Consider the following 24,651-nt stretch of genomic DNA (forward strand, 5'->3'; position numbering starts at 1 on the left):
ATTTTAATATCTAAAGGAAGGTTTGGGGGTTTCCATACATCTTTGTAACATTTAATTTGTCCCAAAGCAGTTGGAGATGTAAGCCTGAATCTTTAGCAGTAAAAAAGAGGTCACAAAAATGTAGGGTAATTTAAGTTTCCCAAGGCTTCAGACATTTGTAAGGAAACAAAAATATTTAAATATCAAAAATATCAAAGCCAAGCCTGTTAAGGTCTAGCTTTAAATCAGCAGAGTAGCAGAAATGTGCTCTTGTCTAACTATGCTTCCCTAAGAACTGAGATTACCTCCAAAAACAACACAGGTAGCTTGCAGTTCAAACAAACGTTTACTAATGACTTTAATCTCTATATTCACAGAGGCTATATCCTAATCTAGCTAGTGAATAGTTCAGGTAAAAAAAAGAAATCTTTATCTCACCATGTTTCCAAAGAAAGTTGAGAGAGGAGGAAAATGGAAAATATGAAGTTCAGTTGAAAATCTTTGAGAAAATGTGAGTAAGCTTCCCTAAAAGGGAGAGAAAGAGAGAGAGAGAGAGAGAGAGAGAGAGAGAGAGAGAGAGAGAGAGAGGAGTTTGCATGCAGGAAATCCCTATCTATGTAGGGGGAGGGGGAGAACGCAAAAAATCTTCCAACAACCAGAAGCAAAGCACTGTTGAAAAGAAGCAAGCTTGTTACAAACACATACACAGTATACATATGTAAATAGTTTAGTATTCTTTTCTAGTTTACTATAAACATGTAACAAAGGTTCTTGCACAATATGTCTGTTAACATTTCTGTCCACTGAGAATTCTGTGGTGCAGTGCTTATAAATGAGGAGATAGAAATTCAACTCTCATGTCTATCATGAACTCCACAGACAGCCTTAGGTACAACTCAGAAAAATAAATGGGAGGAGGGACTGCAACTCAAAGAACTCCCTAACCAGCATGCCAGTCTCTGGGAGTTGCAATTCAATCTTGACTACTCTGGGAGGGCACAGGCTATTCCTTCTTCCCTTGGTGTACAAGGACAGGTGGAAAGCTCCTAGGTGCATCTCTGCACCCACAGTCATTGATAAGCCATGTGGTGCATCCAGGAAAGGGTCCCTTGTGAACAGAACGCAGACAGCTGCTTCTCCCTTGTCTGTGCAAAAGCAGATGGATCATGTCTGGGGTGCCCCCTGCCAATCAGTGGTTGGGGGGGACACACCAGGGAGTCTCCAAATGACTTTGAACACCAAGAACAAAGACATTGTGCAAGGAGACCCTGGATGCCTCCTTCTGTAATGTCTAAAAAACTTACTTATGCTGGTGCAACTTGGGAGACTTACATCACAGTAAACTACAGCAGGGGGCTGGCCAATGGCTGCATCCTATGCACATTTAACTGGGACTTCCTTTTGAGTTAACCTACCTAGGATTTGCCTAGGATTACACTGCAAAGCAACACATCAATGTTACCATTATAATAGATTTAGCAAGAATCCATTTGAACAATTTAGAATTTATATGCACATTCTTCAAATTACTAAACTATTTCGTGCTGAGTTACACCTGAAATGATTATACATTTAAAGCATTCCAATGCAAGAAGAAACATTATATTAAAAAAAAAACCAACAACCCACTCCTTGGGTTTGCAGAATACAGCTACAACTTCTTATCTTTTGTGTCCTCACACACAGCCATACCATGCTCTTGATTATTTCCAGAAGGAAATTTTATACATACCATAGTATTTGGTACTAAGACGAAAATTGTCTGTCTAGAATAAAACATGGGTTGGAAGGAAGAGTTCATAATGAGCTTGAAAATGGAAAATATTAATGTAACTAAACATAGTCTTGAACAGGCGTGACCGTCTCAGACTTTTTGATGTAAATACGAGATTCATTGGTTCGCTTGGCAGCACTGTAATCGTACCTCTGGTTTCTGCAATTAAAAAGATATTTACATGTTCTATAGCACTCTCTATCATTATCTTAGCTTACTTGCTAATTAGCTTACTTGCTGTTCACTGCTATGATCTTTGGAGTAGCGGTATATAAATAAAACAAATTATTAATTAATTATTATCTTTGTTTTTTATTTCACTCAAAGAAAACATCAACACATTGTTAAAAAAACTCCCTTAGTCTATAGAGATCAATAAAAGAAACAACTAAGACTTTCCTCTAATAACAATGTAAATATAGAGTCATCCCTCTATATTATCTAATTCTGCATCTACAGATTCAACCACCCATGGCTTTAATATATATATATAATCCAAAAAGCAAACCTTGATTTTGCCTTTTAATCTAAGTTACACAATTTTACTGTTCCATTGTATATAATGGAACTTGAGCATCTACAGATTTTGATATCCACAGGGGTCCTGGAACCAAAACCCCAGTGGCTACCAAGGGCTTACTGTACTTTGAAAATCCAGATGAAGCAATTCCCAGAATTTATAATCATCAATGCCACTTTGTACATTAGCATCACAAGCCATCTCAGGACACAGCCTAAAGGGAAACTAGCTTCCATGTGCTGGATGTGGAGGTAGAGGTATGCAGGTCTTGTGCAAAAGGAGCACATTTGTCACTCTCTAATCCATGAATGACAACCAGAAATAAAGCCATTTTCTTTCTTTTCTTTTTCATGGTACCTATGTACCAGGACCACATTCGTCACTCTCTACTTCATGAATGGCAACTAGAAATAAAGCCATTTTCAAAAGTCTAAAGACCAATATATTGTTAGAGTGTTGGATTAAGGTGGAAAGTTTTGGGAGATCAGATTTCAACCCAGTGATAAAGCTTACTTGGATCAAGGACTATTTCTCAGATTAACTACCTCACAAAGCTGCTGTGAGGATGCACTTATATAATCTTCATGCAAGCTGCTCCACGTTTCTTGAGATGAAGAAGGAATATAATTGTCAGAAATAAATAAATAACCATTCATCCAGTTAGATGTTAAGGAGTTTAATGAACCCTAACACTCATCTGCTTGTCAAAATCTTCACTTTGTTTTCAAGGGTCCTGCATATTCAGCCTTGTATTGATTTCTTTGCCTTTCATAGTCCATTTATAAGTACATGGACAATGAAAAACAAAACAAGTGACAAATTTTGGAAATAGGTTCAGCACACAGGTATATTCCTGTTCTTAAATAAATTACTGTTTGGACTACAACTCCCAGTTTCTCCATCTGACATGGACAACACTGATACGAGATTCTGGGAATTATCCAATGTTATATTTGCCAGAGCATCAATACTGGTTGCATGGGTTGTGTGTATGCAGTGTAGCAAATTGAGGTGTATAGGTGTTGCTGTACTATGATTGAAACAGCCCCCAGTCTCCTGGAGAGAGGAAATGGATGGTTTGAGAAATATTGAGAAATACTGAGAAATATTAAGACTCATAAAATGATAGAGGTTACTCTTATTTCAAGAATCAGGCTAGGTAGCTTTTAATCCAATCCTATCCATATTCAGAAGTTGCCTCTGTTTATTTCAGTGTAATATAGTGCATGTATTTCATAGATAAATTAGATATATATTTGAAATATTTTAGAAGTGATATAATGGAAATACATAGGGTTTGATACCAGGCAAAGAAGGTATCCAGATATTTCCTTGGCAGCTGGCACAACTGAAAACTCTGTTCTTTTCATTTATACCTGCTGCTCTTTAATATGAACATTTCAGTTACCTGTGTTTTCCTCTGCATGCTGAACATGTCAGGAAGACCCCACCAAGCATAGAAAGGAGGGAACCAGCCCATCCTAGGTATAATGCATACCCCAGTTCAAATCTGGAATGAAAGAAGATTGAACAGAACATCATACAATCAAATCAAACTTCTTGTGTTCTTTATTATACTAATATAGTGGCTGCCATTAGGACGAGGTGACACCTGTGGTTGTGTGGGATGGGAATTTGAACTCATGAGGTGGGCTGCATAGTGGAGTTTAGCACAAACAGGTGGGGTGGCCTGTGATCGACACAGAGCACTCCATTACTGCAATTTTCCATCAGTAATCCCTCTTGCATCACAAATATCTGATATCCTGTAGGGCATGGAGGCTGTATTTCATGTGTCTGTTGATCACAATCCAGAATGAGCAAGAAACAGAAGTCAGGAACTGGCAAAACAGGAAGTACAGTGGATCCTTGATATCCACTGTGGTTTGATTCCAGGATCCCCTGTGGATACCAAAATTCATGGATGCTCAAGTCTCATAGTAAAATGGTATCCCTTATATAAAATGGCAAAATCAAGGGCTGGTTTTTGGAAATTATATTTAAAAATATGTTCAAGCTGTAGATGGTTGAATCCTTGGATAAAGAATCCATGGATACAGAGGGCTGACAGTAGAATAATGTCTCTGAAGTAACATAATAGTATCACTCTTAACTGTGTCGATTTTTGTCAGGATAAGCACAAAAAGCAAGAAGCCAAATATTGGTTTAATTTTCATCTATGTTATAATAGATAACTGGCTTGTGTAGATTAGCATCTTCAAACCCTGTTGTGCAGTTATGAATGCATAACCAAGTTATGAACTTGTGACTGCTTCATATTTATGAGCCTTACATATAGCCCCTGACAGTCAGCCCTTCACCTTTGTGGCTTTGATTATTTGTGGATTTGATTAATATAGACGCGGTACATACTGGCCTTTTGTGCCATAACGGCACTGATTCTAGGGTTGGGGATGGCATGGCGGCGTAACAATGGTGGCACCTTGTGTATACAGGCCATTGTTATGTAAGCACCACAGTATCTGCAAGTTGCCGCATGGCGCTTACGTTGCGAGTGCGCCATTGGTGCACTCACAACATCATGCGGCGCTGGAAAAAGAACCTCTTTTTCCTCTGCAGGGACGGTGTGCAGTTTGGGGGCTGTTCTGTCCCTGCGGAGGAAACTATGCTGCCGGCAGGCCGCCGTTTCTCATCGGTCTGTCCCAGGCCATATTCTCTCTAGGAATCTCTAGGTCCTCCAGTGTGACTCTGCCAGAAGTTAACCCTCATGCTGGAGGGTCTAGAGGTTTCTAGAGAAAATATTTTACTAGGCATTTGTAGGCCCTCTAGTGCAATCTATGGTCAGCTTCTGCTGAATGTTGACCATAGAGTTGCACTGGAGGACTTAGAGATACCTACAGAGGTGTTCTCTTAGGTTAAAAATAAGTAGTTTTTTAATTTACAGGTTTTCTACTTTCACAGGCATCCTGTGTCCCTAACCCCAGTGAATGTGGAAGGTCCACTATAGTTTAGGGGCTATATAGGGACCGTGAAAGTGACCCTATTCTCATTTATCAGGCAGCAGCCATTGTGATCAATGGGGGTATGTTCCTCTGATTATCGGGAAGCAGCAGGTTAATGATTCCACCTCCCCTCACTTACATGACCTCCTGCACAATCGCGGCAGAGGTCCTGCTTCTGCCTCTTGCACTAGTGATTCCTTATGGGAAGGGGTGGGAATGTCACTTAGCTGCTTACTGTTTGAAAAGGGAACAGTACCCACCCACCCCACCCATTGATCGCTGCTGCCTGGTAGAAGAGGATCAGGAAGATCAGGATGTGAGTCACTGCAAAGCACCATAACTACAGTGCTTATGCATTTGTAACTCTGCAATAGGATCATGTTTTGGCTATTCCAAAGTGTTGTGCAAATGTTGTGTTGAGTTTAAAGTACATGAATGACCATTAACTTACTTGGTTCCACCATAAAATGAATCAAAAAACTGAGCTGTGATCCTTGCTGCATACCATGAAATAGCAATAATTGATGAGAGACCTGGGGGAAATATAGATAAATTATAAAATATATTGATAAAGGCCATTCTCTTGCCTTCAGAAAACACATATGCATACAACCTGTATCGATATATAACTGGGAATGGAAGTGCAATCACCTGATCAGATGAGTTACAGACAATTAGTTTATTCAGTCAGCATGAATTTATATATGAGAAAAAATAATTCTAAAAGAAAATAAGCCAACCTCTTCCACCCTCTCAGTCAATGGTCTCAATCTTAATCTTGGGCTGTATTCACATTGCAGAAACAATCCAGTTTGACACCACTTTAACTGCCATGGATCAATGCTATGGAATTCTGGTAGCTGTAGTTTTGGGAGATATTTAGCCTTCTCTGCCAAAGAAGTGCCACAACAACTACAGTTTTCAGAATTGCATAGCATTGAGCCATGGCAGTTAAAGTGGTGTCAAACTGGTTTATTTCTGAAGTGCGGATGCAGCCATGGATTCTCAGTTGTTGATATTCCACATGTATAGTGAAACCATACTTTCACTATGCCCCACTAAATTTCACAGTTCCAGGTAAGTGTGCATAGGGCAATAGGAATTTGGGCCACTGATCCAGGCTCACAGAAGAAATAATATAAAACAGTCCCCTTCTCAGTCGGCTGACAGATGCACTTTACAGATCTCATCTGTCCACATAGAAGTGTTGCATTTGGATTCTCTCCCACCTTATGTCTGCATTCTAGCTCTCTGCAGAACCTTTTCCATAGTCTTGTGATTTTATCTTCATATGAGTGTTTTTAGCTTTTATTTTGTCATGTCCTATATTTCTCTTGAATGTCCTACATTTCATGGTGCCTTGTCCTCCTTTGTGGTTAAGATATCTGGTCATCCTGTTCTAGCTACAACTCTGATGTTAACCTTTAGATATTCTTTACTATGTCATTGTAGTAGTAGCAGTAGTAGTATGTGCCTATAAGTTCCCTGTTGATTCATGCTGACTCACCTCATGAATTTCATAGGGTTTTCTTAGGCAAGGACACTCAGATGGTTTGCTGTCGCCTTTCTCTGAATATAGCCTACAGCAGTGTGTATTCTCTGGTGGTCTCCCTTCCAAGAACTAACCAGGCCTAACCCTGCTTAGCGTTTGAGATGAGATAGGATCTACTACTTTTAGAGTATTTAGGCCATATTGTAAATTAAGGTGTTCTATTTTACAATTAGAAAGAATTCATCAATTTAATTAGCACACTGTAGAAAACACAGTCCTGTACGGTACTTCTTTATCTTTTAGTTGGTAAAAGCAGTTGCGTCAAGCACTTTTTCTTGGCAGCTTTCTTCCTCAGAAGGAGGCAAGTGAGCATAATGATCGATAGCCAGATAAGAAGAAGAACCACTCTTTGCCAAGTTTGGAACGGCAGTTAGGGTTTAGAATCTTGGGGAGAGAGGACTGAGGTCCAGGAGTTCCTGCGGGAATGTGTTAGTTAGGGGCTGGAATCCTGAGAGGGAGGGTTCCAGGGCTTGAGAAGGACGGTTAGGGTAGAGTCTGTGTAGTAAGGGCTCCCTACCATTGCACTGCCAGACCTCTAGGAGAGGGAGGGACTGGAGTGTAATATCCTGCGGGATGTGGTTAGCCTTGGTGGCTGAGTTAAGAGAACAAACTGTCTAAAGAGAGGCAGGAAAGTCTCTAGGTCAGGGGTAGGCAACCTGCGGCCCGCGGGCCGGATGCGGCCCGGCAAGGCCTTGAGACCGGCCCCAGCCCGGTCCTGATGCTGATTACCGCCGGAGCCTTTGGCCTCTCGCGTGAGGGTGTGGGGTCTTTGGCCTATCAGGAGGAGCCGGGCAAGGGGGGGGGCAAGAGGCGGGCAGGGGGGGCAAGCGGCAGGCAAGGGGGGCAATTGTCTATAGAAGCCTCTGAAACATGCATTTATATTAATATTTTTTTTAAAAAAATCAGCAAATTTTTCAGCGTATCCTCCATTTTTAAAAAAAGTGTCCTCCATTTGAAATTTTTGTCCTACATTTGTCCCAGCTTATTTATTTATTTATTTATTTAAATTATTTAATTTTTGGCTTTGGCCCCCCAGTTGTCTGAAGGACAGCAACCCGGCCCCCGGCTCAAAAGGGTTGCCTACCCCTGATCTAGGTAATAGAGGGATATCTAGGGAAAAGTAAAGTGACAGTAGCTGAGTCAAATAATACAAGTGTAACTAAGTAACCTGTGCCTGAACTAACAATTACATAATATCATTCAGTTCAAGAAAGAGATGTTCAACCATTCTGTTTAATAAAGTTTATATTTTGGTTTACATAAAAGCTTGTCAGTCATACATATCAGCTCCACGCTACTATATTAAATAAGGTGAACCTGCCAGAGGGAAGGGGGTTCATATTACAGAATTGGGTGGCAGCGGTGGGATAAGTAAAGCCCAAGTGCCTGCCATCTTTAAGTGGGGGTCCGTTACAGCAAGGACTCCATCAACACATGTCACTCTTTCTAGCAACTGAAAAAGTTACATTTGTGTCTGAAACAATGTATACAAAATATTTGTAAAATTGTTTTAAAAACATACCTCAGGGATAAAATAAAACTTAAGAGTACAAAGCTGAGATTTCCATATGTAATCAAATTTACTAAAAAATGAGACAGTTATGCTAAAGTTTATGAATATACAGAAAGGCATATTCCCTAAATGCCTTTACATTTATGATTATTATTAATCAGCACAAACAGTTATGCCTGCTGGAATTTTGTACATTCTTTGCCATCGTTTTCCTTTGCTTCATCCTTAAGATCATTTGTTACATGCTCCTAAATTTTAACCTTGACTTATCCACAGGTCATATCAAAAGCCATAATTTTGGGTTTGCCCTCGATTTATACATGAGGTTGATTTATAGTCAAGTATATATGGTCAATAATTTATAAAATTACAAAAATTAAACATTACAGACATTAAAATTCATTAAAAGGCTACATACAAACCTTAAAACAGCACCACACAGCGTTAGAAAGCCCCATTCTTTTCTTAAAGTCCAACAGCATAAAAATGTGTCAATGTTGACAGAAGGAGAGGAAAAACAGGGCCATTTGGCTATTTGGCCATTTTGGGAAGGGAGTTCCAAAGTCTGGGAGCAGAGACCAAGAAGGGGTTCCCACTGAATAATCCTGAGAAAGTGGTGGGGCAGAGAAGGGCCTCTCCAGAAGATACAGCTCTAATGGGCTAATAAAAGGCTACCATTCTTCCAAGAGCCTGGACCCAAGCAGTAGAGGGCTTTTTGTGTTTTGTTTTGTGTGTATCTTGAATATGTATAGTGTAAGATATATTTATATTCAGAATCAGGAAGGCGCATAGCTGACTTATGGCTAACCTAGGGCAAACCTATCATGGGTTTTCTTGGCAAGATTTGTATGGAGGGGGCTTACCATTTCCAGAGCAAAAATTTGAACCCTAGCCTCCTGGCGCACTCTCAAACCACTACACCAGACTGGCTCTTAATATTCTTACTTTATACCATTATCTTCATTTCTGATGTTTGGTCTACTAGATAGTCTCACCTCCTAAAATGAAGATCGTTCCACCTGTCATGGTAATCTTTGCTTTTGTGTTTTCACTATTGGATCCAAGTTGTGTGCACTTCAAGCCAAGCAACGTGAACAGAGTACCACACATGCCCAAGATGAGGGAAGTGATCATCAGGGCTCGGCATACTTGAATATAAGCTGTGGAAAAAGGGAAATTGATCAAAGATGTCAGCTTCAGTAAAGAACATATAAAAAAGCAATATCTATCCATTTGATCAAATACTTGGCTGGATGCAATATTGGGCAGACTGTACATTATTTGGATATCTGGTTTAAGAACAGTCAGCATCTGAAAGCTAACTGTGGCATACATGGAAGGATTTGGTCCAACCATGACTACCCCCAGTCAAAACATCTAAGCACCTTTTACATGACTGTATACTGGCTGGAATTCACTTACAGACTTACGAATGTATAAATCATGTTATGTATGTGGGGCCCAAAAATCATAATTCTGCAATGGATGTATTCATTGCCAACATCCTATATGCCAACATTCCTCTCATTTGTTAACCATTATGATAGGTTGGTTTAACCTTTGAAACTATTGTTTCTTTCCTAGCTTTACAAGTCTCTCTCACCTAATTCCATCTAGTTGTTGGGATTTACACCCCATTTATCAACAAATTATGTAGAAGTTATATTGCAGTATGTTAGCAGTGGATGGATCTGAAGCATAACCATCTTAGTGATGAAGAGAAAAGTGCCATGAGACACCACCTATCAGCAGGTATTGATTCATAAAGTAATTTATTAAGCTACTGCATCAATTAATAGTACATGATTAATGCATGAAGTGACAAGGACAGGTAAAAAAATCAACTCAAGTTGCATGATTTCTGTTTATATAACAATCTCTTTAATGTGTCACTGAATTATTAGCCACTATCTAGAGTTATCACCCTCCAATTGAAAGAGTTAGCTGCTCCAAAATGTACTTGGCTTAGGAATCTACAACTATGTAACATCAAAACATTGCATTTGGCTTGAATCAGCCATGTTAAGCCCTTTACATGAGATGTGCCCTTTCAGACAATAGTACTTACTCTAATTGGTTGTGGATTCACAAAACGTAAGATGAAAACTCAGACAGGTTGTGTACTGAATATCAAATCAGTTGTCCATTTGTAAATCTCAGTCCAGGCATGCTGTCCAGCCCATACCTGCTTCCTCTCTTTGGAACACTGAATATTTTTTATGCATCTTGGCTGTTTGAACAATTCAGTGGGAGAAAATGAGAGGAATAACTTCCCCTATTAACATGTAAACAGGGGGATATAGGCTGAATCCACACAAGGCCTATTATATAGTGCTCCTGCCCTGGTTTGACTCTGTCAAAGTCACATGCACTCAGCTTAATCTGCACTCAAATCAGTCTTGAAAGCCACACATTTCCCCCAAAGTCATATCAGTATAAAAGGATGTTTCTTCCATGGTCATGTGTTCAATTAATTAGATTTTGGATCACACAACTACAGCAGGTGCATTCGCGCTGACATCCATATGACTATACATATAGCCACATATTCATATCAACCAAAACCCTTTCTTGTTTTCCTATCAGTCTGACCACCCACATGAAATCCCATTGGATGGACCCTCTTGTCCCAACTTCTTTCCCTCTCCCACCTGCCCAAGTGAGTGGACGAGAGAATGACTGTGTGGCCAGGCCAGCCACCCTACCAGTTTGAGTTCCTCCCAGTAACCAAACATTTGACCACAGACTTCACCAATTTATCAAAGTCTCTATTAAAAATGGCATAGAGGAGCAGTTCCTGTGCTCCTAACCCCCACAAATGTGTAGGGACAACTGCATTTAATAAAATGTAATAAAATAATAAATATTTAATAAAATGTAACACACACACAAACATCAAACAGAGGATCTCAGACCTTCGAAAATGATCTGCATATACATATTGAACATATATGGGTTTAGAAGCGGAACCTGATCAACATAGTTTTACTAGAACCTGGGATTAAATTTCCAGAGCTTAATAAAATGTAACAAAGCCCTCCCATCAAGCTAGGAGAATCTCAGGCTTTTGGATATGTGAATATCCAAATATTCACATACACACACTAAATGAAAAAAATATTCTCAATACATTTTTCAGGGACAGATCTTCTCTTCTCATAAACATTTCTAAATTATTTCTAAGACTTTGTAAGAAAATGTGAGTATAACTGACTTATACTAAGAGGAGGACAAATTACATCCATGGGAGGAAATTTTACCCCAATTGATATAAGTCCCAGTTGAGTTTAGTAGATGTACTCTAGTCTAGCTCCAACCCTATTCTTTAAAAAAACAAAAACCCTTAACTAAACTGTGTTATTAAAACACTCTTCTAATTATATTTTCAATTTGGAAACATAATAGATACAAAGGACCATGATCTTCATTACTGTGTTTATGTCACCATCATGTTAATTCACCATGGACATCAAAGAAACTCATACCAGGAAGTGCCAGAAAAGTATCAAACTTTCTGCAGTTGGAGACTCCAGTGCTATCTTCTGCACAACTGTGCCACAGGTTTTCATACAAGCTGGAGGATGTGATCACACTCCCATGTACTGTGGAGACCTTCCAGTAACTATTTGATAAAGTTGCTCCAATAATCACCCATCCACCCAAGGTGAATGCAAAACCAGTAAGTTCCAAAATAATAGACATAGTTGAAAATATTAATATCTATTTATATTAATATGAAGCATTAAAAAATCCCATGGAAGGGCATTACTTGCTGTTTTAGCTCCACTTTCTTCCAAAATGAAGCTACCTTCGCTCTTTGCTCAGTTAAGTAGATGATAAGCACAGTGGCTTTTAATAACTGGGGGTGTGGTTTAAGGACAAAATGCAAATTGCCCTGGATTTACAAAAAAACAATCAATAAACAGATTTTGTTTGGTAAGAATTAAAGGGTGGCATTTGCACATATTCTCATCCATCATTTGCACCCTTTGCTCTCCTGAACCAAGGTGACAGAGCTAGACTTAGGTAAAGTGAAGCAGTCATCTCAAGATTTGGATGCTAGGGAACAAGAAGAGAAGGCAAGCTGTTGGAAGAAGATGGAGTTGTTTTGCAGCCTGCCATGGATTCCCAAACAAGCCTCCCACTTTCAGGTGTCCTATTGCCAGTGTTGAAATAAGATAAAACTACCAATACAGTTAGTTTTTGTGTGTGGAATGAGAGAGAAGGATGGTATCCTGTCCTTTCTTTGTGAAGCAAATTGTGTTGCGCTGGCTTTGGTCCAAAAAAGTTTATTTACTTACAAAAATAGGTTTACCAATCACAATTAATTTAACATTCAGGAAGGTTTTAGATCCCCCCAAAAGCTGGCAATTTATGGCAGATGCAAATTAGTGCAAAAGGAGGAAGAGTGACAACATGATTTGGGGAGAGGGGGGCTTAATTATACCTCCAGGTTCTAAATACTGACATTCATAAAAGAGAGGGTTTTATAAAACAAAACCATTTTAATAATAAATTAATATCAGTAACAATACTCCTTACCAATAGCAACAATTAAACACATGGAATGCTTGTCTCTGAAAGTTTTGTTTCCTCTGCCCAAACACTGGATATAGTCTTGGGTTTCCTTGCTGAAGATTTCCTTGGGAGTCCCCAAGGGAGGGACAACCGGACCACATCCCCACTGCATCCACTAACTGATCATTTTCGCAATGAGGTGGAATGAGACATTTATACTCAAACCAGCTACTGAATTGTAGTGGGAAAGGGGTTTATTAATAGATTACTTTCATCATAAAAAATTAGGTTCCAGCAACTGTACAGTACCCAGAGAACCAGGATGTTGTGCCATAAGGCTGAAACAAAAGTAGGACCAAATCACTGCTATGACATTATAATGAAGTGGTGTGATAAGGACTAAAGTAAATTAAGGCAGATACTGCAGTGATTGGCTTTAAATAGCTAATCAAACTCTATACTTGCAACGCTTCAAAAATACCTGGATTTGAAAATGAGTAATATTCTGCAGTGCCAAACCAAACCATGTGGTGCAGCAGTCAATCCACGGAGTAAGGAACTATTCAACACAAACTGCCCACATGGAATATGCACCACAAAGATGAAGCTTCAAGGGGCTTAAAGATGGCAACTAGTTCACATGAAGCAAACATCACAACATGAAATGGAGGTGGTATGACTGTCACACGAAAACCTCACAACATAAAAATGCAAGCAAGTCCTGGTCCAAAAGAGCTGACATTTGAAGAAGATTGCTTTAAATGATTTCTCATCAATCCCCACTGGCAGTCTTGTTTGGCAGTTTTTTTCAGCATCTGTACAAAGTACAGTTGGGTTCAACCATCCATGGCTTGAAAACATTCCAAAAAGATATTAATTCCAAAACATAAACCTTGATTTTGCCATTTTATATAAGGAAGGCCATTTCAGTACACCAGTGCATTTAATGGGACTTTGAGCATCCACGGATTTTGTTATCCATGAGGGGTCTTGGAAGCAAATTCCAGCAGATAGCAAGAGTGCACTGTAAACCTGAGAATCTGTGGTGTGGCAGAAATTCCTCAGACTATGTGCAGAGCAGCTGCACACAACTGGGCTTGCTGCTCAGAAACGACCACAAGGCAATTTTCAATGTCTTGATATGGCAAAAAAGTTTCAGCACAGCCTGAACAGCCCTATGTTGGGCAGGGATACATTAGATTTCCTGCATCTAGCAGGAGCTTTGAATAGATGACCTGCAATCCCTACCCCCTTTCTATTTTTTAATTTCTTCTTTGGAATCAACTAAATACTATAACTCTGCATACTTATCTGTGGCATTCTAATCTTAATAAAAGAATCACCCATTGCTGGTCTTTATTAAAGAGTGTGAAAACCAGTAGATTGTGGTTGACTCTAATAAAGATATGCATGCAACTATAAATTTTGCATCCATCCCCCATTCTAAGAACCAAAGCAGCTATCAGTTTTTTTAATGTGCCTGTGATGTGACACACATGTGGTTCTTTTGTCCTGTATTGTAATACTAGTAACAGCTTGTTGGTTTTTGTCTGCATAGACAGAGAACATGTCTGTCTTTGGCTCCCAAACAAATCTGCTTTTCTTAAGAGTCTGGATATAATATTGGAATGTCTTGCTCCTTCAGTAAGGAGGACACTATTCTAACACCTTTGTGTCACAGTAGCCTCCAGAAGAGAAAAGTGAAAGGTGATGTGATAGCCATCTTTGAATATCTGGAGGGCTTTCCTTTAGGAAATGAAGCAAGCTTGTTTTCCATTGCTGGAGGAAAGGACTTGAATGAATGGACTGAAATTAAAAGAAAGGTGATTTAAACTGAACATGAGGGGTTTTCTTTTCCTGAGAGATGTTTGACAGAGGAACAGACTATCACAGGGGGTGTTAGATTGACTCTCCTTCATTGGAAGTTTTTGAATACTGGTTTGATAGTCACCTGTCAGGAATGCTTTAGCTATGGATTCAAGGACTGGCAAGGGTAGGTAGAGAAGCCCTTGGAATCCCTTTAAACTCTTATGATTCTATGAATTCCATCAGCTGAATGTAAAAGGCATCATACTCCTAATGTACATATATTTTTACAGAACTATTCTTGTTAAGCTGATAAATTCTCAAGCAACTATATTCTATTCTGAGGGCAAAATAAAAGCTTGACAGAACATGATTACTATGTTTACTGATCACAGCACGATGATACAAAGTCTCACAGATTAAGGCATCATTAGAAAGTAGTTAGAAACAATGACCTATTCAAATGGTTAGTTCATGCTGGGATCATTTTCTTGATTTATTATAAGAGATAAGATGATAAGAGTATAATTATAAATTATCTGGGTTTCATGGGAAATAGTGGAAATGAATGTGCATGATAAAAAACTATCAGCAACTATGCTTTAGATAGCTACCTTATATAAATACTCAGCTGTTTCTACCACACCCAGAAGGGTTTCAGTTTCTAATATATATAACTGAATATATATATGCATGCGTACACACAGAGTGAGTGTGTGTTAATATATTAATTAATATAATTAACTGAACAACTGTGGGCAGAAGCCAAGGATATAATTAGGAAAAAATACAGGAAGACACTACTAGTGGCCAAAAAGAAAGAGAGGAAATAATGTATGACAGACGAAACACTACAAGCAATAAAAGAAAGAAGAGAAGGGAAACAAAACTAGAACCGTGAATACAACTGTATGGCTAGTGCACACAGATAAAGAGAACTACTCTAATGATCAATGCAAAGAAATAGAAGAAAACAACAAAATAGGGAGAATGAGAGGCCTCTTCCACAAAATCTGGGAATTCAAAGGGAAGTTCAAAGCAAGAGCTAGAATGCTCTGTGACCCAAAAAGAACATACTACAAGATTAATAAGAAATAACGAGACATTGGAAGCAATACACAGAAGAATTATATGAAAGAGATGAAAAAATGAATGACACATGAAGTGATGAGCCATATGAAGACAAACCCTAAATTCTAAAAAGGAGGATGGAAGTTACAATAAGAAAAATTGGGGAAAATAAATCACCAAGAACAGATGGTATTCCAGTTGAACTGCTGCAATGTACACAGACAGAAGCAGCTCTAGTGCAAAATAATATATGTCAACAAATATGGAAAACAAAATGGTGGTCTACAGACTGGAAATGATTGATATACATCCCCGTCCACAAAAAAGGAGACACAAAATACTGCAGCAACTATAGGACCATAGTATTAATCTCCCATGCAAGCAAAATTATGCTCAAAATTCTGCAGTATTTCCACAGTCTTTATTCTGCTTCCTAATAAATAAGCCCCAGTACCTGTGTGGAACCTTGAACACACAGGATTGCTAACACTGAACACAATTTTAAAAAACAAGGTGGGAGAAGAAGGGAGAAAAGGGTGGGGTGTGTGAGAAACCTAAGCCTCCAGAGCTCTAAGGGACAGAGAACAGAGAGATGGCAGACATACACCCCTCCCCAGGAATGGGCAGATTTCAATCCCCACCCTCAGGAGCATTTGAAGGGCCCACAGGCCCAGACTGGCAGTGAAACCTCATTTAAAGGTGATGATATAGTTCCACATTTGTGGATGAAAAGCCTGTTGGTTGCCTTGGAGACAGGCAGAGGAAGAATCAGGCCAAAGAGAGTCTTTTTGTTTGGGAGCATGGTACTCCTTGCATGAGATTTACAAATAAACCAAACACAACAGTTATCAGTCTGCACTTAGATTCATCTCAATATCACTTTCTTCCCCGAGTCTGGCAATATTATACTAAACAAGGAACATGGCGAGATGGGCAAAGTAGACACCGACATGTACTTTCTGTGCAGACTGGGGTAAACCTATACTCAGCAACACCTCTCAAATCTCACCCAAGGAAATGCAGAGACCATTCAAAATGGAATTGTAGGTGGGTGCAGAGTGGAATAGCTCAGTTCCTTTTGGATTTCTTTCTCAGACATTCCCTAAAGCAAGGATGGGAAACCTGAAGCTTACAGATGCTGTTAAGATTCCGCCCGTCCATCTCAGTTGTAAGTCATAAATAGTGGGAGGAAAATTTCTTTTCTGAACAACTTCCAGAATGCCCAACCAGCATTGGCCATGATGGGGGATGCTGGCAGGTGAAGTCCAAAACTAGAACTTTTCCACACTCTGGATGGGAGCAGCAGTTGTTCAGCAGTATAGATGCCAAACATACATGGAAAGAGAAATCCCAGAGGTGCAAGCAGGGTTCAGGAAAGGAAGAGGTACTAGGGACCACATTGCACACTTATGATGGCTCATGGAGTGCACCAAAGAATTCCGAAAGTAGATCAGCATGTGTTTTGTAGACTATAGCAAAGCCTTTGACTGCATAGATCATGAAAAGCTATGGATGGCTCTTAAGGCCATATGACTGCCACCACATCTGAGAGTCCTGATGAGAAATATGTACTCAGGACAAGAGGCTACTATTAGAACAGAATATGCAGAAACAAAATGGTTCCCAATTGGAAAAGAGGTCAAGCAAAGTTGCATTCTGTTACCTAGTTTGTTCAACTTGCATGCAGAAAATAACATAAGAAGAGTAACTTTAGACACAAAAGGAGGAAGAGTGAAGAGGAGGAAGGAACATCAGCAATCTGTGATATACAGACAACACCATATTACTAGCAGAAAACATCACAGACTTGGAACAAATACTAAAGAATATCAAAGATGAAAGTACAAAGATGGGCCTAATGGAATGACCACATGTACTTGTCCACAAAAGGCACTACAGACAGTATACAGTTGTTCCATCTTTTTTTCCCCTCAAGAGTGTTTTTCTAATAAGAAAAAAGATGGAAAAAGCACTAGGAAAACCCTTGAGGCCTGTAAACCAAAGATGTCATCATCATCTGGATGATCTGTTGTAAAATTCTGTGAAAAAACTGTAGAGTGAAAAACTACTCAGGGAGCCCCCTTTCTAACATTTTTTTTTAAGTTCTGATTTTCTTGTAAATAAGTATATGCCTACCACAGTGTCAGCTACTGGAGAAATCTCTAATTTGCCAAAGACTGTCCAAAGGAAGATCAAGCAGTATTCCAGTTACAAAAGGTACAACTTACTTTCTAAATTTAGCAAGGAGGAAAATGTCTTGCACTGAACGGATCCAAAGGATGTAGCTACACAACTTTTCCAGAGACCTTCATTAATCCAACTTGCAGTAATAATTTCTGTTGATGTACTAGAATATTTCCAGGTGTTAGAAACAGTGGCAGCGTGTAAAAGGGTAAGGCCCAGAAAAGCCAAAACCAATGCAGAGATCTGAATAGCTGTTGATGTCATTCTTCGGTCCAAGTTAAATTTCTGAAGAAATTTCCTTCTCAGACAATGATATCAGAATAAAAACTGATGTTCTGAAAATCAAATGAGAGAACCTTAGTTATTTCACTGTTTTAATATTTATGCTAAGAAAAAAATACATTTTAACATAATACTTATGCTAAGAAAAAAATAAAATGAATATGATATAAAGTGATAACATTCTTTCTTGTTATCTTAAAATGTATTCTGCTATACAGTGTGAATTAATTTCTAGTGTATTTACAATCAATCAAAGCATAACTTTCAGATTTATTTTAAATCCAGCTGTTAAAAATTGAAATAATTTAATGGAATACGTTGAGCAATATATGTAAATTTGAGAGTCCAAGTATACTTACTTTTGTCAATCAGCTTTTCGGGTGTTCTCTCTCCCCTGTAGCCCTTCCAGTCCCAGTGTGTCAGCAGGTTGTGAGCGCTGGTTTCATCAAGCTGGAATAAAGATTTTGTAACAATTTAGAACCTTTCCCCTTGTTCAAAATTCAAGGTTTCCCAGTCAGTTCATTGACCTTATTGATCAAATGAACTTAACTACAGCTCCAGTCCTAATACCTGAGAGTAATCATAACTGAATTCAATGGAACCTATTGATAAGTAGACATGCATAGTATAATGCTGCAAGTTATTGACCCTATAGCCTACTTTTACAAAATAAAAGTAAAATTGTTTCGTGGTTCTCCTATGTTGTCTCAGTCCCCTTTAATGTCAATTGTTCTTTGCATTTAATGTAGATGTGGAATCATGAAGCCTTCTAGATATCCAACTGCAATTTTTAGCATTCCTCACCACTGGCTACCCTAGCTAAGTCCTCATCTTTCACACGGGGTTAATTTGGAAGTTTAAAGTAGCGCCAATCCGGTGTCATCCAGGGGTTGTGCATTATTTTGCGAAAGATGTTCAAACGGGATCGCAGCCAATGCAGGGCCAATGCGAATTGATCCGGGTGTTGTTCCAGGATTAGGTAAATTCGGGCAACCATCGAAGTTACATTTCCTGTGTGAATTCGGGGTCCATTGGAATGAGTGTTGGTGTGTAATGCATTTTCCTTTCTGCCCTGGGATAACCCCTCGTCATTTATAAACTTAAATTCCCATGATCCTCTTCAACAACTCGACTTCCAGGTCACCTTGGGACTTCGCTGGCTCTCGTGAGGAGCATTTTAGAGGCTGTTGGTGGACAAAGGAAAGGCTTGGGACTATCCTACTTTTTGAAAGATGGGATCATTTTAATGATTGGCTCCTGAGAAGAGTCATGGCCTCGTCTCTCTAAGGAAGGGGTTCCTCTGAGGCTGTGAGACTGAGACATGCCCCATGTCGCCCCAATTTCATCCAGTCTAGTCATGTGCATATGTTTGTCTCCATTGCTGCTCCATTGTTGTGGTTGTGCGGTTAGCATGCCTGATGTTTGTTTTTACTACTATTGTAACCCTGTGTTTGTGTGTGTGCTCCACATGTATGTGCATGTGTATATATATATGCATATATGTATATACCTGGAGATATACATACATACATACACACATACACATATATATATGTAACAAATATCAATATATACACATCCGTATAGATAAGTAGACATGCACACACATATATATGTGTGCGTGTGTGTGTGTGCGCGCACACACATATGTATTGTTATGATAGATAGGTTGATAAATACACCAAATATATCTATATATGTATATAGATATAAATACCTGTATACCTGTATATAGATATACCTGTATTACATATATATATATGTATGGAGCCAGTTACAATAGACTGATAGATACACCAAGTATATATATAGATATAAGGGCCCGTTACAAACGGGCCATATAGTACGCACGGAGCGTGTACTAGGGTTAGGAAGGGGCGGTGCTTCCGCACCCCCCTAACCCTAGTACGTGCTCTGTGCGCACAAAATGTCGGCAGCCGTTCCACATGGCCGCCGCCATCAATACGTCACGACCGCGCCGCCTCCAAACGAGGCAGCGCGGTTGTGAAGTATTGGGGCTGTGCCATGGCGCCTATGGTGCCCTTTGCGCAACCCCGGAAGGAGCTCCGTTTCAGAGCTCCTTCCTGCTTTGTGTCACTGGGCGCAGCCTTCAGACGGCTGCGCCCAGCAACACAAGGGAGAAAGGGGCCACGTGGCCCCTTCTCTCCTCCCCGCCCCCGCAGGGTGGTCCTGGGCTTGTAAGCCCTCAGGACACTCCTTCCGAGGCGCGGGGTAAGTGGCCTTTTGCCTGCTTCCCCGCAGCCTGCAATAGTGGTGGTATCAGTGCGTCCTCACGGCTGCCGTTGTGGCTGCTGGAGGCCCGATACATCAGGGATAAAAGCAGGCGCCTAAGGCCGCCTCAAAGGGCGGTCTGAACGCGCCATAGCTATTAAATGCCTGTATCCTGTATAATCCTGCTACATTTTATATATTGTGCATATATTGTGTGTATACAACATAGATTACATCTATGTAAAATAGGTGTATATACCTGCATTATATGTATACATATTTATGCATACGTCTTTCTTGATACATTAAATAGGTGTATCATTAGTCTAAGGATTGGATATTCAGATACTTGTTACGCTTGGAAACCTCCATGTTGGAATTTGTAAATGGATTGAAATAAACACAAAATTTTTGCACTATAGCGCGAAAACAATAGTAACAAAAGACCACATGCAGGAAGGAACTGTGAAGGAAGCAAACAGGACGGATGGTTTTGGGTTGTCACCAGCAGTGGTTACAGGTGGTCGGAACTATGATCCTGGGTTGCTCTCTGCAAGGCGCCAGACTCTTAATTCAAAGTCTGATAAAGCGCTGGTTTATGGGGTTGTATGTGATTAATTTTCTTTTGAATTCGGCACTGGAAGGGATCGTGGTTGGTTGCTGTGTAAGTTCATTGCATTTTTATAATCAATCTGTGCTATTTGTATAAACTTCGTAAATTGACCACTTCTTTTTCCTCTCCATCAGGCTTTGGATGCAAATCCTGCCTGTGTGAACGTTCCTGTCTAGGAATTTGCAGTTCATGCAACATCAAAGCCCATTATGATTCTCCCCTTGAGTAAAGTGCAAACCAGTAGTGCTTGTCACTAATGAATCACCAGTATTTGGTTGGAAGGGAAAAGGTCATAACTTTATTTATAATTACAGCTTGTCCGCATGGATTCCATGACTAGGTCATTTGTGTCATATGGTTCACCTGCTGGCTGATGGAAATCAAACTCACTTTGGTTGCTGCTGGTAGGTTTGAATGACAGGTGCAGGATCCGCATTGTTCCATTAGTTTACCTACTATGGGTAGAGAACTGTCCCCAATGTTGCCTTAGTTTGTTATCACCCCTAAATTCCTTTAAGGGGAACCCAAAATGGGGTATGTATGAGTATCTTTTCTCTCCCCTGCCAATGTACCTGTATCACCATGCTAAAGCGCCCACTAGAGTTGGGTACAGGCCCCCGCTCCCCACTAATACCAAGTAGATGTAACAAGAGACATCTCATGACATTGCCACAGCCAAGTTGTTTGTCCCTATTCAACAGATATACTTGTCGGAATGATACAGAGACTCTAAGAGATGGAATAATTTCCCATCCACTAAATGCTACAACAAAGTTCCAGCTGTGCTGGTCACTTTTACTTCATCAGTTTACTTTGTAGTCCAGGTTTTTCAAGCCTCATGCCAGCAATGTCATTCCAGATATTATCAGGACCAACCTAATGGTTTAGTTGTTGGGGAATTACAGCTTGGATGGGCCCAAATGGTCAGTTTTTTTGCTATCAAATGCATCGCAGCCTTGTTTATTCCTATGGTTCATCCCCTACTCCAAGCTGAAGTGCCCTGTGGTTTTTTGCCGGGAATTTCCAAAGCATCTTATTTGGCAAGCCACTGTGCGTTTTACTCCTCTGCTTTTGGAAGGAAATACGTCCTCTTTTCAACTGATTAGACTTGTGTTAGTACTAATTCACTCATCCAACTGGGGTTCTGTTCTCCCGGAAAGCGTAAAAGACAGGCTGCATTGGAAAGGAAATTGTCGTATCACCTATATCTGCCACTTCTTTCCAGTGAAACTGCTTGTCCTAAAGTCCACATTGTCGTTAAGTGTCTCTTGTGCATCCCGCCAATCCTTCTTCTCATCTTATTTTATGGTTTTGTTTTTTGCTTTTTTTTTTTTTTTGTGTGCTTCTTTGTCCTCTTTTCTACATTCTCAGTACTTTCAGAACTTTCTCATTCTCAGACGTATCATTATTAACCACCCATCTAGTTCATCTGTTCCCTATATTTTCCTATCTCCCTGGTGACTTGTCCCTATCTTCAAAAGTTGAACAAACAGTGCAATGTGCCTCATGCCTTGCCCTCACACCACTCAGGGGTCTGAGGCTGGGGACAATGTTCCCTTAGGCAACTAAGGGTCATTTGTTTTCCTGCTTGCCTTTTCAGCACTCCCCAAACTGCAGATACCTCATCACTTGATGAGCTACTAGAAGTTCTCAGCCCTGTCATCACCTTTGGTCTTTTGGCAATTTAAGTTGCTTCAACATTCATCTTCTTGTTTTTTTTTTGTTTATTTCTTTTTGGCTGGCTCATCCACATAATCATTTCCCTCTTTTGCCCGGATGACCTGTGTCCACAATTGCTCGATGGTGCTTTCATCGGGCTCAGCATTTCTTCCTTTAGCTGTTTATTTATCTACTCAATTCTCTCTTGGGGTATGTAAGAAGCTATCCCGGGCAGTTGGTGAAGTAGCAGGTCTGCTTTGAAGGCCGAAGCTATAACTCCAGTGTCGCCCCTTTTTCTTTTATCTAGCCTCTCCCGTTGGTTTTTGGGAATGGCCTTGTGGTTACTGTGCCCATTGTGTTAGGCCTCTATTAGGGTCATCCCTAGGGTTGGGTGCACCTTTAATTGACTGTAATTATGATGTCACACCCTCCATATCACCTCACCATACAGAATTCATTTCGTAATGTTTTTTGTACTAATTGTTACTCATAAATTAATTCCCATATATCACTGACTGTAATGGCCATAGTTGGACATAAAACAACTAGCAAAATTAAAATTTCTACCTTTTATAATGTACAATGTCCTATATCACAGCCTAAATAATAAAAAATATGGATGATTATTACAGTTTTGCAACATGAAGTATCACTTTTGGTATTGTTAATATTTCCTGGATTTTGGAAATTTCCCACGCAGCTCATTATGAGGGACCAGTGGAGGAGGAGGAGGTGCACCTGGAAAGGATACCTACTCCAGATCCATCTGATAACCTAAGAACTTTAACCATACAGAAAACTGCAGACCTGTTGGTACCTAACTCATCTTTCTTAATGTTTTTGTAACACCTGCCTGATGAAGGAGCCACTGGAACTGCATAAAGCTTGCAAGCATGTATTAGTTGTTGCTTTTGGTTGTTCCCATAATAGGTTCTCAGTTTTGGGTGAATTTTGATGTTCTTGGATTTGCTATATGCCAACACGGATACTCCTGGATGTTACATGTACATGGTTTTCTGTGGTTAAAGTGAAAAGTTGGTAAAATGTGATGTTCTTAAAAAATTTTTAAAAAGGAATACAGTTTAATTTTTAAAAAAATGTCAAAAAATATTAAATTCGAAAATAAACACAAAACAAAACTGAGGCCTCTCCTTCTCTCCTATGCAGCTCACCACCATTCTTTACGCGCTCCAGCATTTAAAAGGGACAACACAGGAATGCACGACCTGTTCTGCCAAAAGCAGATGTTTGGGTGCAGTCGTGTCGTCTACCAAATAAAGTCAAAAATGCTATTGTTTTACTGATTTTTTTTTTTTTTGTTTGTGGTGTTGTTTTTTGTTTGGTTGTTTTTTTTCTTTGTTTTTTTTTTTTTTTTTTTTGTTTTTGTTTTTTTTTTTTTTTTTTTTTCTTTTTTTTTTTTTTTTTTTTTTTTTTTTTTTTGTTTTGTTCCCCCCCCCCCCCCCCCCCCCACTTCCCTCCCCTCTCTCCTCCCCCCCCCCCCCCGCCCCCCCCCCCACCCCCCCCCCCCCCACCCCCCCCCCCCCCCCCTGTATTTGTTTCCCCCCCCCCCCCCCCCCCCCCCCCCCCTCCCGCCACCCTTTTTTGTTTGGGGTTGTTGTGGTGTTGGGGTGGTTTGGTTGAGGGGGTGTGGGTTGTTGGTTGTTTTTTCTCTGTTTCTCCCACTCGAGAACACCTCTCTAGGAATCTCTAGGTCTTCCAGAGCAACTCTATGGTCAACATCTGCCAGAATTGGCCAAACATTGCACTGGAGGAGGTACACATGCCTAGTGCAGTCTTCTCTCTAGAACTTCTAGGTCATTCACAGCGACTTTTGGTTAAAGTTGACATAGAGTTGCTTGCGCTGGAGGACTTAGATTATTCCTAGAGAGAACATATTAATCAATCGTGAATCAATCAAATCTGAAAAAAAGTCAAAAACAGAAATAAGGATGACGAAGTGTATTATATTCACAATGTGTATAATG

The 24,651-nt window shown here is 39.9% G+C and overlaps 1 protein-coding gene across 1 annotated transcript; it reads right to left on the reverse strand.

Moving 5' to 3' along the window:
* Positions 1-306: 306 nt before the first annotated feature.
* LOC121925593 (claudin-15-like) lies at positions 307-18,634 on the reverse strand. The gene is made up of 6 exons (XM_042457915.1): positions 18,522-18,634; positions 17,925-18,215; positions 9,297-9,461; positions 5,688-5,769; positions 3,682-3,783; positions 307-1,912 (listed from the first exon to the last, which is right to left on the reverse strand). Exons 2-6 carry the CDS (start codon positions 18,142-18,144, stop codon positions 1,813-1,815), a joined length of 669 nt encoding a protein of 222 aa, XP_042313849.1. The 5' UTR covers positions 18,145-18,215; positions 18,522-18,634; the 3' UTR covers positions 307-1,812.
* Between the last annotated feature and the right edge of the window lie 6,017 nt (positions 18,635-24,651).

The sequence above is a fragment of the Sceloporus undulatus genome, chromosome 3 (genome assembly GCF_019175285.1).
Source record: "Sceloporus undulatus isolate JIND9_A2432 ecotype Alabama chromosome 3, SceUnd_v1.1, whole genome shotgun sequence".
Lineage (NCBI taxonomy): Eukaryota > Metazoa > Chordata > Lepidosauria > Squamata > Phrynosomatidae > Sceloporus > Sceloporus undulatus.